Raw genomic sequence first — 15,979 nt, 5'->3', positions numbered from 1 at the left:
GCAAAGCACCAACAAAAGGCACAAAAATGCAAAATGCATGGTACTATATAGACCGTGAGGAAGCTACTCATGCATAGTATAAGAGCTGAAACAAGAAGGCAGAGTGGCCCCTTGTTGGACCTCAGCTGGGAACGTTTTTTTTTTTTTTTTAATTCATTTATGGCTGTGTTGGGTCTTCGTTTCTGTGCGAGGGCTTTCTCTAGTTGCGGCAAGTGGGAGCCACTCTTCATCGCGGTTCGCGGGCCTCCCACTATCGCGGCCTTTCTTTGTTGCGGAGAACAGGCTCCAGACGCGCAGGCTCAGCAATTGTGGCTCACTGGCCTAGTTGCTCGGTGGCATGTGGGATCTTCCCAGACCAGGGCTCGAACCCATGTCCCCTGCATTGGCAGGCAGATTCTCAACCACTGCACCACCAGGGAAGCCCCTGGGAACGTTTTTGACTCATATTTTTTTCTCTGCCCTGTGCATGTCTGCAAATGACTAGGAAAGTGCCAAGAGTATGGGGTTACAAATCTTATTGAGTAGGCAAATTTGCAGATATGGAATTCGTGAATCATGAAGATTAACTGTATAAGCTTTCCCCATTAGTGAAAACTGTAAAACTATCATTTTTTTAGTTGTCATCCTTGTTGCTTTTATGTAATAATTTATAGTGACTTAATCGTGGCAAAAATGAACTAAAGGAGTAGAGAAATGGTTAGTCCTGAAAGCGAACCAAACAAGGATATTTGTGCTTTTTTGATTGTTGAGAAAGGTAAAATGTAAGATTCTCTGAGATATTATAGGATTCTTTTACTGTTACTTCTCATTAAATGTCTTCAGGTCAGATGCCCGGTGTCACAAGTTCCTCTATACTGTAAATGAAAAGTGCTCAAAAACAAGGGTGTAATCCTTGGCTATTGACATTTGGGTTGAGTGTCAATCAGCATGTGAATCTTCTGGAAAAACGCCCTCCTGAGTCTTTCATCTTACTAGGAATTTTTTTTTGCATCCGTTCATTTATTCATTGGTTTATCCATTCAACACATTTTTTTTTTCTTTAACATCTTTTTTGGAGTATAATTGCTTTACAATGATGTGTTTCTGCTGTATAACAAAGTGAATCAGCTATATGTATACATATATCCCCATATCTCTTCCCTCTTGTGTCTCCCTCCCTCCCACCCTCCCTATCCCACCCCTCTAGGTGGTCACAAAGCACCGAGCTGATCTCCTTGTGCTATGCGGCTGCTTCCCACTAGCTATCTATTTTACATTTGGTAGTGCATATATGTCCGTGCCACTCTCTCCTTTCGTCCCAGCTTAACCCCTCCCCCTCCCCGTGTCCTCAAGTCCATTCTCTACTTACTAGGAATTTTGATGCTATATCTTACCAGGACTCCATGTGGTGATTACTTTTTTTTCCCATTTATTTAAATGTCTAGATTTTTCATGTTCTTTGGGGGTATTAGGCTCTATTCCAAAAATATTTGTATTCCAGCACTATTTTTTGTTATAAATGTACATATTCTTATGCGTGTTTATACCACAGATTTAAGCAAAAGTGATCATTTATTTTTAGTAACCAGAAAGAGCAGATATTAGGATTGAGGTATAGAACTGTTATTAAAAAGACTTATTTCTAAAGCAGATGGTTTTATAGGGCTTTGTTAATGTTTGACTACTGTTCATAACTCTATTATTATCATATAGAATTTGAAAAGTGATTTATTTTTCAGGGTGTTTCATTGATTTCCTCTTCCTGATATATCATGTATGCTGATATAATGCTGATAAAAAATAAATCTACTTTAAAATGAAGTGCTATATTAAAATATATCCCTGAGCCCAATGCGGCTTCCACAAAACCCTACTTTAAATCCCAGCAGGTTGAACTAGTCCGCTGTGCTCCGTTTGTTTAACTGGCTAAAGTGTCAGAGTGTTGCAGCAGATGATTTTTGTTTCACTCATGTCGCTTCCTTTTTCTGAAGGGCAGGGATGTGTTTGTTGTGCCAAGTTCTTGAAAAGCAAGCAGACTTGTCAGCAGGGTTGTGGAGGATCCCCGGGATGTCGTGAAGGAGCGGCGACGTGTAAGCGGGTGATAATCGAGCCACTGCAAACCACTTAAGACGTTGTCTGAGCTATTGATGATACAGGCACTGTAGAGCTAGGACATGTTTATGCATATCTCTTTTTTTTTAAATAAATGTATTTATTTATTTATTTTTGGCTGCGTTGGGTCTTCGTTGCTGCGCGCGGGCTTTCTCTAGTTGCGGCGAGTGGGGGCTACTCTTTGTTGCGGTGCGCGGGCTTCTCATTGTGGTGACTTCTGTTGTTGCGGAGCACGGGCTCTAGATGCGTGGGCTTCAGTAGTTGTGGCTCGCGGGTTCTAGAGCGCAGGCTCAGTAGCTGTGGCTCGCGGGCTCTAGAGCACAGGCTCAGTAGTTTTGGCGCACGGGCTTAGTTGCTCCGCGGCATGTGGGATTTTCCTGGACCAGGGCTCGAACCTGTGTCCCCTGCACTGGCAGGTGGACTCTTAACCACTGCACCACCAGGGAAGTCCCTATGCATATCTCTTGGCCTGCTGTTGGGAAGATAAGAACTCTTGTACTCCAAAGCCAAGAAAGGGTAATACGGGAATCAGTTGGGTGGTACCTAATCCCTGTTTTATTTAACTAGGACTCTTCTCTGTGTATGTTCTAAGAGATGGGAAGACAACTTAAAGTCACATGTAGTTTGCTTTAGCGTACTGTTGGGGACCTGTACAGACACTGAGAGATTCTTCCCTCCTGTGTCTCTCCACCTTCCTATAAGCTGATCTTTCCTGCCAGGCCACAAGCCCTGGCAAGGAAGAGAAAGACCACAGGTTGCAAAGGAAGAATTCCTAACACATAATTAAAAGTTGTCTCAAGTTTGGGGCTGAGAGTTAAGAGAACTGGACTGTAGTTTCAATTTTGCCCTTAATTAACTGGTCAACTTTTGATGAATTGCTTCCCCTTGAACCTCCTCATGTGTGAAATGAGGGAGTTGGACAAGGTGTTCTCTTCAGTCCCTTGTATCTCTCATGGTCTGTGGTTCTGTGATTCTTTCTTTGTTGAGGCTGCTACCAAAATTGTACCATCTTTTAAGTCATATATACTATCAGTGAAGACCACTGTACACTGCATTTATCAGTGGGCAACTAACTTGCAGTACATAGTGGTCATCACTCGTGGACATTGAAACGTAATGAATATTAAGATTTAGCATTATGTATTGTAACAGAACTGTGTGTAGTATTAAACCTGTCAGAATTAAACAGCTACTGACTTTTTTTTCTTTTATTTTTTGAAATCTAAACCTGGAATTTAATACCTCTCAAAGATATTGTTGGAATGAACTTCTGGGAAAAGCTTTACCAACCCAAGAGTTGAGATTAAGTTTCTTTGTCTTCCCTAGCTGAGTGCTGCATGCATTAAGAGACTTGTGCTTAGGGATGGTAACTTTGGTGGGGGACTTAACTTACAGCTTCATTGTGAGTACTGTGCATTGGTAGATTAGTTAGAAAGCCTTTGGCTACATTTACCAGAGATCCCAACTCAAACTAGCTTAAATAATAAGGGAATTCATGGCTCATAACTAAATACAGAGGAAGGATGGGTTTCAGGGTCGATTCAATCCAGGGTCATAGGTTCTGCGTCTCTGGAATTCCAGAATTACCTCAGCAGTACTATCCACTTATGTTGGCTTCATCTTCAAGTTGTGTTCTCATTGTATCAGAATGCTTATAGCACTTTTTTGTTTTGCATTCACATACTACAACATGGGGGTTTCTCAACCTTGTGCTGTTGACATTTGGGGCCAGATAATTCTTTGTTTATGAGACTGTCCTGTGCATTGTAGGATGTTTAGCAACACCCCTGGCCTCTACCAACTAGATGCCAGTAGCACCTCAACCCTGAGTTATGATAATGAAAAATGTCTCCAGACATTACCAAATGTTTACTTGGTGGGGTTGGGGGATGGGGCAAAAATACCCTGGTTAAGAACCACTGATCTAAAGGAAGACAGATCATTTCATTAGGTGGTTGTCTTAAATGTGTTTCCTAATAGACCCCAATTCCCCCCTTTTGCCTTACTGGCTCAGCCTGGATCACCCCCTCATTCCTGACCCCATCACCCATGAGTGGTTGGAACTTCTTTCCACTAATCAGGCCCACCACTGGAGGTAGGGGTAGAATCGACTTCCCTGAAGCTGTGACCTCTTGAGGAGGGTGAGTGCTTCAGTAAAGTCGGCGAGAGTGATGGAAGCTGGGTGGGAACCCAACAGTGTCCGTGACCTCTGCATTCTAAATTTGTCTTTTTTTTTCTTCCTCTCAGTGAGGACTATGGAAAGAACTTTAAGGATATTACAAATCTCATCAATAACACCTTCATTCGGACTGAATTTGGCATGGCTATTGGTCCTGAGAACTCTGGGAAGGTGAGACTCATTCATACATATACAAAGCTGTGCATGATACCATATGCAGGGCTGTCAGATGTTGATATTTGAATGATCCAGTGATACACAGCAATATATTTAGTTTACTATTACTGTTTTAAAAATTAAACATGATTTAATTCTGATCACAAAAGAATGGAATTTAGCACACAGGTTCTTTTTTTGGACCCTGTCCAAGAGGCACCAAAACTCTTCATAATTATGTGGTGGTTATTTAGCATTATAAGATATACATCTTAAGACAACATTTTAGTCTTTGGGGAAACTGGCTAATCTCAAACTGACCAGGCTCAACTTCATAGATATAATGTACTGGCTCAATTCAGGACAGTATTTTTTGATAAGACTAATACTTGAAGAGCAGAGTGTACCAATTAATCTGTTTTTATAACTCTTCTTACTTTTGGAACTAAAATTTTCTTAACAAATGTCTGGTGAAAATGGTGCAAGAACTTCCTGTACTTTCATAGTATTATACCCTGATGCTGAACTTCCTTCTCCCTAATCAGGTGATTTTAACAGCAGAGGTGTCGGGAGGAAGTCATGGAGGAAGAATCTTCAGATCATCAGATTTTGCAAAGAACTTTGTTCAGACCAATCTCCCTTTTCATCCTCTGACTCAGATGATGTATAGTCCTCAGAATTCTGATTATCTTTTAGCTCTCAGCACTGAAGTAAGTTTAGTTGAAGAGCTTGTCTTGCCTTTTGCATTTTTATAGTCTCAAAATATACTGTCTTAAAACGACCCTGTAGGTAATGTGTTTTATGTTGGACTGTTTTCTAGTGACTTCTTATGGTATGAAGTATGTAGTTTTTGCATTTTTTCCTATATGGTAAAGGGCACAATTTTCTTGTGCTATCTATTCCAGATAAGTATGATGTCTAGTTGTCATTACAATTTTTTAAAAAGTGAACAGATATGTGCTGTTGGAGTAATGAACTAGAAAACAGTTTAATGTAATCCTTCTTGTTCTACAGGGGACAAGCATAAATTGTCAAACTCCTAATGTTGTTATTGTTCCTCTCCTATGGCCAAACCACATCTTTATAATTTTTTTGTTTAGGTCCTTGGTATAAAAGCCTATTGATTTCTGTCTTTGACACCCATGTTTTAAATATCCAGAGTCTTAAATCCCTGCCCCCTCTACCACATTCCTATACTCTTCCCAGAAACCAGTGTCCCTCCCTGTCCCTCCTACCTCTCTTCTGAAAGTTCCCTGAGGAGCAGCCCAGCTTTTCCTTTCCTGGAGGATCAGTCTCCTTTATCATGAATGTTAAGGGCCCAGAGTGGCTGAGTTGCTAGACTATGATAGTCATAATTACACTCTATATTTATGTGGCTGTCTCTCATCGTATTGCTTAGAGTGTGGTCTAATGACCAGCAACATCAGATAGAAACCCTTGGGAGGCTGGTTTAAGATACAAGTTCCTCGGCCCCGATCCAGATACAGTATGTTGGTGACTTCTGGTTGCGAGGTTGCTAGTGTTTTTAACAAGCTCCCCAGCTGAGCCTGCATACTAAAATTTGAGAGCTGTTGTCGTAATGACCATTGTGGGGACAGAAATAGGATTATCAAATATAGACAAGTTGGGCTGAACAAACGGATGGCATGGAGAGGAGGAGAAGGGCACTTGGAAGAGAGGTCTGGGTTCTGGGCCTTCTGTGGGCAGATCTTTGAGCTGAGGTGAGGCTGGAGGACTCAAGGAAGGTCAGAGTTAAGCTTAGCCAAAGGAGGCCAGAGGAAGGAAACTCGCCTTCTGGGTAGGCTTTAGATCTTAAAGCAACAGTTCCTGGGAGTTGGCTTTCAGCAGCTTGAGCTGAAGGCCCTTCAAGGGAACAAAGAGACCCCCATAGGAATGGACAGAACCATTGATCTGCCTTTGGCCACCCCATCACAATTATCAAGTATCTTAAGCTTATTAAACCAGGCTATCCTCAGGAAGAGGCAGGCACAATCTGCCTTTATACCTGAAATTGCTTCCCATTAAGGGTAAGTTTGAAGTACAAATAATCAGGGTGGAGAAGATGGGCCAATTTGTACTAAAGTGCAAATAGGTGATACCAGACCCTTTCCTGTTTCTGAGTAGAATTAGGTAGATTAGAAATGCTGGGAGGTGAACATTACTAGAGGAGGAAAAGTTAAAGAAAGAACAATGGTGGGTGAGAGTGGAGGAGCCCTGAAGGTAATTCTGCCTAGATCAGCACCACTTAATTTCAGCTGTCCCGGGACACCTCTGTCCCACCTCCACTGAATCTGGGCCCACTAGGCTCGTGTTGCCAATGTAACTGAAATTGTCAGTCTCTGCTGCACTTGAAAGTATTGACCAATCCTTCCACTTGCTTGGCTTCTGTGACATCATTCCCTTTGGTTTTTTCCTACCTTCTAATGGTTGCTTCTTAGTCTCTTTTTTAAACTCCTTTCAACCTCCCCTTAAATTCCTGCTCATTTTACTCTGAACAGTCTCTTCCACCGTTACCATTTTACTACCACTGTAATGCGTAAGAGTCTCAAATCCCTGTCTCTGGTCCTGGCTTCTTCCTAGGGCTGCAGATGCCTATCTTGCTGTCCCCTGGGTATCTCTAGCTAGATGTCCCACAGGTCCCTCAAACTCAGTCTAAAGCTGACGTCTTCCTTGCTGTGTCTCAGACATGTTGTTCTTCCTTCACCCTTATGCTGGCTAAAGATTCCACAGTGCACCCAGAATCCCAGAGTGTTGAGCTTACACACACACACACACACACACACACTCACTCACTCACTCACTCACTCACTCACTCACTCCGTCCTGCCCTACATCCGGCCTGAAAAGCCATCCAGCTCTCCAGACTCTAGCATCTAAATTCTTCCTGAGCCTACTCCTGCCAGCCGTGGTTTCAGGCCTCACTAACTCTTAATGAACTAATGTGGCAGTTAGTCACTGCTTTTCCTGCTTCTAGTTTGAACCCTCTGAAATCCATCTTTCCCATTGTCGTCCAAGTATTCCTCTGAAAACAGTAAAACTAGTTGTGTCATTCACCTACTTCAAGTACCTCATATAAAAGAAAGACCAGATTCCTCAGCATGGCATAGAAGGAGTGCACCCCCAACCCAGCACTGGCTCCTCCTGTCTTCACCTTGGGATGTGTGCTCCACCTGTGTCTGAAGGCTTTAGCTCCCTGCAGACACTGAGATGTTTCATCACCTCTCTGCCTTTGCTTGACTAGTCTATCTGTGTGCAGTGATATCTCATCTCCCATCTGCCTTCTTTTGGTTACACTGCTTATCATTTAAGACTCAGCTATCTTCTTCACAAACCGTCTCTGATGCAGTGTCCCTCCTTTCCCTGCTCTTACCCCAGAGACCATATTTCCGTAACACTTACCACATGTATTGAACTTTCTTATGTGCACCCCTTGTTAAACTGTGAGCTCCTTGAGAACAGGGCGTGTGTCGTATTCATCTTTGTATCCCCAATGCAGCGTCTGGTATGGTGCCTGGCACACAGTAGGCACTTCATAAACATTTGTTATTCTGAACTTGCAAGACCCCAAAGGGGCCCCCATAAACCGTGTGTGTGTCTATGGAGCTCAGGAAGCTTAGATGGAATTTCAGTGTGTGTTTTTACTGTCCTGAATGATTGGATATGAGTTATTAAAGGTCATACAAGCAGCTGCACACAGGATAAAGCTGGAATTTTGATAAGTCATTTATAATCTTTCAGAATGGCCTGTGGGTGTCCAAGAATTTTGGGGGAAAATGGGAAGAAATCCACAAAGCAGTATGTTTGGCCAAATGGTGAGTAACAGAACATTCCATCTGTGCAGGGCCCTAAACCTTTCCTGATGGTGCTGCCAGAAGTCACAGGAATAAATATGGAGCGCTTACTATGTGCCGAGTACTCTTCAGGGTGTCATAAGGGATACGAGAGAAGGGTATGCCACAGACCTTGACCTGGAGGAGCTTCTGATTCTTCTGGGAAAGAAGACTTAGTCTCACTAAGTGTTAGAATGTAAAGTATAAAACAAGGCACATTACTGAGTAGCTGCTGCCTGGAAACGGTTGATTTTATGTAAATGATGACATCAGTTACAAGAGCATAAAGTACAGCTTTGATTTGGGGACTTCCATACTTCTCTGCACACAGAGGTCTCCTCTAGAGAACCATTTCAGTTATGTGGAATGTAGTGAGGCGTCAGGAAGAAAGCTCAAAGAGCTTCCCGACTGCCAGAGTCACACTGTCCGTGCACCAAAATCCATTCACTTCTCTCGGTGCCCCTCCCCAACCCCGGCTTACAGACGATGGAGCGGAGGAGGCTCCTACTTGGGGGTCATGTCACCTTTGTTCTCACCTGGATCGGCTGCTAGTCGAGGCTTAACCTCTCTGGGCTTTAGTTTGTTCCTTCTGTGAAAGGAGATTTGTTTGGGGAATTTGGGGGACGGTTTAGCAAGAAATATGAGCCTTCATACCTCCAAAACAGTGATTAGGCTCAGACCCTTGTTGAGAGCCTCTTTCTTCTTTCTCTTTGACTAATTTCAGCAAGTTTGTTGATCTGGTTTCCCAGTTGATAGCAGGTTGCTGCCAGAGGTGGGGCACGTGAGTGTGAACAGCAAGCACAGGCCAGCCTGAGAGTCCACTGCCTGGGAGCCACATGGAGGCAGGAGAACTCTCAGAGTAGGCAGAGACAGAGAACGCAACGGGATGAAAGGATTTAGTGCTGTGTCAAGAGAGCACACAGGCCTCAGTAACTTCCAATAGGAACACTGTGTTACCGTTTCATACGGTTGATGTTGATGACGATGGTCCGTAATCCCAAGGAAGAGTTCACTATTTAATGTCCTCTACTTAGGGAGATAGGGAAATGTGTGATATAGACATTGCCAAGTACGTCTACCAAAATTAACTAAACTATTAGAAATGGTGCTTAAGTAAAGTCCTTTTTAGAAAATGCTGGTTAAATGAGGTTTTTACAGCACCACTATGGTACACATGCCACATCTGCTTTCATTTTATGTATTTTAATTAATTGTGTTTATATCTTATATGGTCTTATCAGGAAGGAATTTTTAAAGTAACTAAGTTAACAAATTATTTTGCTCCTGATAGACCTAAAATATGTAAGGTGTGTTCAAATAAGACTATAATAATTTTGATCATTAAAACTCACCTTTACATCTGTATATCAGATCAGCACAGTGTACGCTTTAAATATCTTACAATTTTATTTGTCAATTATACCTCAGTAAAGCTAAAAGAAATAAATAGAAAACTCATCTTTAAAACTAAAAAGTTATTTTTAAATGGTATTTTATTTTGTATCCTATACAAGATTTTTTACTTTTGTAACTTGTTTCTCTGCATGGTGTCTAAATATAAGATCTGGGCTGCTGGTAACTATTTACTCACCTTTTAGATCTTTGGGTTCTAGGAATTTACAATCTAAAGTTCTGAAAGAACATGCTCAGACCCAGCACCCTTTTTTAATTGAGGTACAGTTGATTTACAATATTATATTAGTTTCAGGTGTATAACATAGTGATTCAAAATTTTTATAGATTATATTCCATTTATAGTTAAAAAACATTGGCTGTATTCTCTGTGCTGTACAACATATCCTTGTAGCTTATTTATTTCATACGTAGTAGTTTGTGCCTCTTAATCTCCCGCCCCTATCTTGCCCCTCCCCTCCTCTCTCTCCCCGTTGGTAACCACTAGTTTGTCCTCTGTGTCTGAGACCCAGCACCTTTTGCTGGTGCTAATCTGTAAGTACTATCAAGGTCTGAATCTAGTTCCCTGGAAACTCCCTTTCCAAGTTGGAATTTAAATAATTCAACCTCTGACCTAGTTGTCTATTTGAGGTGAAAGAACTAAATTATTTAGTTCATACAAAGCACTGAACTAGGTTCTAAGGGGAAACAACAAAGCATAAAACTTAGTACCTGCCTTGAAGAACTCAGTAGTGTAGTAGGAGAGATAAGGCAAACACTGTGCAATTAAAATAGCCAAACAGGAGACAAAGGAGTGCCAAGTGGCTGACACAGAGTAGCACGGGGCTCTCGCACAGGGTTTCTCAACCTCAGCACTAATGATGTTTGGACTGGACAGTTCTTTGTTGCGGGGGAAAAGCCTGAGCATTGCAGGATGTTTAGCAGCATCCCTGGCCTCTCCCCACTAAACAGTTGTAACAATCCCCCTCCCCCAGTTGTGACGACCAAGAATGTCCCTTGGGAGCAAAATCGCCCCTGGTTGAGAACCACTGCTCTAGAAGTTTGCACCAAAGAAGGCTTCCAGTTAGAGTGACAGGGAACGCTTCATGGAAGAGTTAGATTTTAACCTGGAGCCTGAAGATTGTGAGGGTAAGATTTGGTCACATGAGAGAAAAGTGTTTTAAGAAGGAAATAATATAAGCAAATGCAAGAGGCAGGTTTGGAGAGTGTAAGGAGACCAGTTTGACCGGCTGGAAGAGTTCACATAAAGAAGTAGTGGCGTGTGGAAAACGCCTGGGGCCAGACTGTGGGAACCTTGATGTGAGGCTGTGAAAGAATCAGTGTACAGCATCCAAGAAGGCTGTTTTGGCTAGTACCCACAGGTGACCCTTATTAGACCTGCTTGGAGCTAAGTGACTAAGGTTGATGCAGTCTGTTTGCAGTCTTGAACCGTGTCTTTTCTCTGTCTTTGCCTCATTGTAGGGGATCAGAAAACACCATCTTCTTTACCACCTATGTGAATGGCTCCTGCAGTAAGTATATTTTAGTCCCGGAAAAGAGTGTCCTGGTGTCCATTCATGGTAGAATATTCTGGGTTGTAAGAGGTAGAAGCATCAAAGATGTTTCCATTCTCTTGTTATTTTAATAGCTAAAAGATAGCTAGCTGTTAGTGATTTTCAAAATCTTGAAAGTACAAACAACCAAGTACTATACTCTGCCTCGATCAAATAAAAAATGCAGCCTATACACAGAGACAGTATACTTAATTTTAGCAATGTATTTACATAAAGTAAATATGAGGCTACAACCAATAACAAATTGAAATGCGTAGTGATTTCTGCCAAAGAACGTGGATTGTGTTTGTGTTGGTGGAAGCTGCTGGCTTTCCAATCAGCAGCCCAGTTTCAAAGCTGAAAGCATAATCTTTCATTTATTCATTCAGCAGACTCATTTCATTTATCCATTCATTTGAGCACCTGCAGTAGTACGCTAAACACCATTCTCAGGACGGCGAGGACGAGTCACCCAGGGCCTGCTCTTATGGAGCCTCAGTTCAAGTAGGGATGTTGGGTGATCCACAGGAAAACCGAAACTCAAACAAGACAACTTAAAATACAATAAGATAATTGCAAACTGTGCCATGAAGAAAGTAAAGCAGGATGCTGTGGTATTTTTATGCAACACTGTATTGGAATGAAGTAAACTCTGTCTTTCTGTCCAATATAAAACCTCACATGTATAAAGATAAAACCCAACTGTGAATTTCCTATGTTTAATTCTATATCCTTGTATATTGTTACCTGATTAACATGCATAGGATTAAAAATTCTTTTGCTATAAAACTAAGAACAATTCTAAAACAATTGTTTTGAACTAGAGGCTCACCAGTAAGTGAAATTTTAATTAATATTTTGTCTTGTTTAAGAAGCTGACCTTGGGGCACTGGAATTACGGAGAACTTCAGACTTGGGAAAAAGCTTCAAAACCATTGGTGTGAAAATCTACTCATTTGGTCTTGGGGGACGTTTCCTTTTTGCCTCTGTGATGGCTGATAAGGTGGGTGTTTGCCTCTTCTCTATGGGTTCTGATATTTCTGTAAATGTGCCTCAAATAGATAGCTTTTACTACATGTACTGATGGAGTTTCTTGCCTCTTGAAATATTTAATAAATTATGCCTCAAATAGGTAGCTTTTACTGCATGTACTGATGGAGTTAGTTGCCCTTTGCATATTTAATATCACTGTAAGATTTGGGGGTGATTCTTTTTATAGAGGCTAGTTGACTCTTCTGGGCTCCTCTGTACTTTGCCCTATGTCACCAACTGAATTCTGGTATCTGTTTTGGGATATGTAGATCCAGTGTTTGGGCTTCACTCAGACATAGATTCTCAAAAAAGCAATCTACTTGCTTATTATTCAATAAAGATAATGGAAATATGTAACATTAATTGAGTACCTGCTATATACTAGGTATATAGGTTCTGGGAATGTAGCAGTGAACAAAACAGATACGTGTCCTGCTCTCAGAGTTTCTATTCAAGTAGGGAGATAGATACTAAACTGATAAATATGATATAATATCAGGTAATGATTAAAGCTGTGAAGAAACCTAAAGCAGAGTGAATACATAGAAAGAGGCGGGAATTGGAGCAGCGCTATTTTATTTATTTATTTATTTAGCTGCGTGGGATCTACACTGTGGTGCACAGGCTTCTCTGTAGTTGTGGCGTGCGGGCTCTAGTGCGTGTGGGCTCTGTAGTTTGCAGCACAGGGGCTCAGTAGTTGCGGCGCACAGGCTTAGTTGACCCGCGGCCTGTGGAACCTTTGCTCCCCGACCAGGGATTGAACCCGCATCCCCTGCATTGGAAGGCGGATTCTTAACCACTGGACCACCAGGGAAGTCCCAGAGCAGCACTGTTTTAGATAGGGTGGTTTGGATGGGCTCTCTGAGACCTGACTGAAGTGAGAGCACAGCCGCGTGGACATCTAGGCTGAGGAAGCAGTGAGTGCAAAGACCCTCAGGCTGGAGCATGCTTGGAATACTGAAGAAAAGTGAGAAGAGCAGCATGGCTGGAGCATAGGGAAGGGTGGTCCAAAGATGGGCAGCCAGTGGCCAGATCGCACAGGGCCTTTATAGGTTGTGATTAAGCCTTGGCTTCCATTCTTCACGTGTTGGGAAGCTGTGAAAAGGTTTCATGCAGGGGAATGGCGTAGCTGGCCTTCTCTTCTAACAGAATAGGTGTGCGTAGGGTAGCCTCATGGGGCAGGAGTGGAAGCAACAGGAGCGGTAGTGAGAGAGATGGTACGTTGGACCAGGCTGCTAACAGTGGATGAGGGGAGACATGGTAAGATTGTGGATATATTTTTAGATGTATCACCAATAGTGTTTGCTGATGGATTAGAGGCGGATTGTGAGAGAATAAGATGAACCAAGGATAACTTTAGAGTCTTTGGCTTGAGCAACTGGGTGAATGGTGGTGCCATTTACTGAGACGGCAAAGACTGCAGGAGAAGCAAGCTTGTGGGAAGAGAATCAAGAATTCAGCTTCGGATGCGAGATGCCTATTAGATAGCGAGGTGGAAACGTCAAGTAAACACTTGGGTATATGAATCTCCCAAAATTATATGGTATAATCATATGGTATAATCTCATCTGGCCATGTGACTAGATGGTATCTTGTGGAGGAATGAGCCAGTTGAGAAGAGGTGGGAGGGCTGAGCACCTGGTGCCCTGAATCACCCCAGCAGGGAAAGGTTGGAAAGAGACTGTTCAAGTCAGCAAAGAGGACTTAGAGGGAGGGACCAGTGAGGTGGGGGAAATAGGACAGGTGATGTCCTGAAAGCCAAGTGAAAGAAATGTTTCAAGGAGGAAGAAGTGGTCAGCTGTGTTAAACTCAGCTGAAATGTGTAGTTAGATGAGTTCTGAGAATTATCCACTGGAGTTGGAAAAGTATAGGTTGTTGGTGACCTCGATGAAAGCAGTTTCCTTGGAGTACTGAAGTTAAAAGGCTGATTGGAGTGGGTTCAGAGAGAATTGGAGATGGGGAAGTAGACATAGTAACTACAGATCACGCCCTGGAGCAGTTTTATAACAATCCTCCCAACAACCCTGTAAGTTCATACTGTTATCTCGGTTTTTATTTGAGGAAATTGAGTAACTTGTCTAGGGTCACCCAGAGGTGGAACCCTGGTGGAAACCAGACTGTCTAATTCCAGAGGTAGTCGCCTATACTCTATACTGCTACAAAATTAAAATTCTGCTGTGTGCTTTTGAACTCTAGTTTCTACCTATAACAGTGACAGTAAGATTCACAGTAAACATCTAAGATGTAAGTTAGAAAAATAAGTTAAATGTACTTGTCACTGAAGAGTATTTAACATAAGGAGGCTCTGGGACTAATTCTTGTGCCCTGGCTAAACTGTGTCTAGAAGCTATTTTAAACTATTTATCAGACAGTACGTGTTAATTGCCTCCTCAACAGACTCCTTTTAACAGCTAAATACTCCCTGATCAGCTTCATTATATTAATTTCTGACTCTCCTTGGCCTCTTCCCAGCCTGGCATGTTCCCTCCATCATGGCTGTTCTGAGAGCCTTCCTTAAAGAGGAGACATGTCATGTATAGCTGATTCACTTTGTTATACAGCAGAAACGAACACACCATTTATAAAGCAATTATACTCCAATAAAGATGTTAAAAAAAAAAAAAAAGAGGAGACATGTCACATTTTGACTTCCCTCATGATTTCCCAAGCCTGCGTTTCATCTCCGTTTTCTAGACCCTTAATTATCTAATTCTTTGGATTATGCCAGGACTGTCTCAAAGGGACCAAACTTCTATGCAGCAGTCATCATTTTAAGAATTATCTGAGGGCTTCCCTGGTGGTGCAGTGGTTAAGAATCCGCCTGCCAGGGCTTCCCTGGTGGCGCAGTGGTTGGGAGTCTGCCTGCTAATGCGGGGGACACGGGTTCGAGCCCTGGTCTGGGAAGATCCCACATGCCACGGAGCAGCTGGGCCCGTGAGCCACAGTTACTGAGCCTGCGCGTCTGGAGCCTGTGCCCCGCAACGGGAGGGGCCGCGATAGTGAAAGGCCCGCGCACCGCGATGAAGAGCGGTTCCCGCACCGCGATGAAGCGTGGCCCCCGCTTGCCGCAACTAGAGAAAGCCCTCGCACGAACCGAAGACCCAACACAGCCAAAAATAAAAAAATAAATAAATAAATAAATAAATAAATAAAGTAGCTATAAAAAAAATAATAATAAAATAAAAAAATAAAAAAAAAAGAATCCGCCTGCCAATGCAGGGGACACGGGTTCGAGCCCTGGTCCAGGAAGATCCCACATGCCGCAGAGCAACTAAGCCCGTACGCCACAACTACTGAGCCTGCGCTCTAGAGCCTGCGAGCCACAACTACTGAGCCTGCATGCCACAACTACTGAAGTCCACGCGCCTAGAGCCTGTGCTCCACAACAAGAGAAGCCACTGCAATGAGAAGCCTGCGCACCACAACGAAGAGTAGCCCCCGCTCACTGCAACTAAAGAAAGCCCACGCGCAGCGACGAGGACCCAATGCAGCCAAAAATAAATTAATTAATTAATTAATCAATTAAAAAATAAAAAGAATTATCTGAGCAAGCATATGCGAATGGCTATAGAGCCAAACTAATGATGGTCCCTACAAACCCTAATCTCTATTGAAGGAAATTGGCATGTCAGAAGTTGGGAGGTTAATATCTTAGGGGGCCACACCAGAATGAAGAAGCCAAAGAGGAAACCAGGATAACCTTACTTACAATAGGATGGATTGTTCCAGTGCCTGGATCTTTGCAA

The 15,979-nt window shown here is 42.6% G+C and overlaps 1 protein-coding gene across 4 annotated transcripts in view; it reads left to right on the top strand.

Annotated features, from left to right (window-relative positions):
* Positions 1-15,979, top strand: part of SORT1 (sortilin 1) — a 75,127-nt gene that overhangs the window by 37,361 nt on the left and 21,787 nt on the right. For 2 of the 4 annotated variants that reach the window (XM_057551177.1, XM_057551165.1), the window contains exons 4-8: positions 4,339-4,441; positions 4,972-5,136; positions 8,165-8,238; positions 11,131-11,180; positions 12,077-12,204. In XM_057551177.1, the coding sequence (XP_057407160.1) occupies positions 4,339-4,441; positions 4,972-5,136; positions 8,165-8,238; positions 11,131-11,180; positions 12,077-12,204 (520 nt within the window). Of the gene's footprint in view, positions 1-4,338; positions 4,442-4,971; positions 5,137-8,164; positions 8,239-11,130; positions 11,181-12,073; positions 12,205-15,979 lie in introns of all 4 variants that reach the window. The other 2 variants (XM_057551171.1, XM_057551161.1) reach the window with 1 other exon arrangement.

Source organism: Balaenoptera acutorostrata, chromosome 1 (assembly GCF_949987535.1).
Source record: "Balaenoptera acutorostrata chromosome 1, mBalAcu1.1, whole genome shotgun sequence".
Taxonomy (NCBI): Eukaryota; Metazoa; Chordata; class Mammalia; order Artiodactyla; family Balaenopteridae; genus Balaenoptera; species Balaenoptera acutorostrata.
The sequence above is the reverse complement of the archived record's forward strand: the minus strand, read 5'-3'. Positions and strand labels throughout refer to the sequence as shown.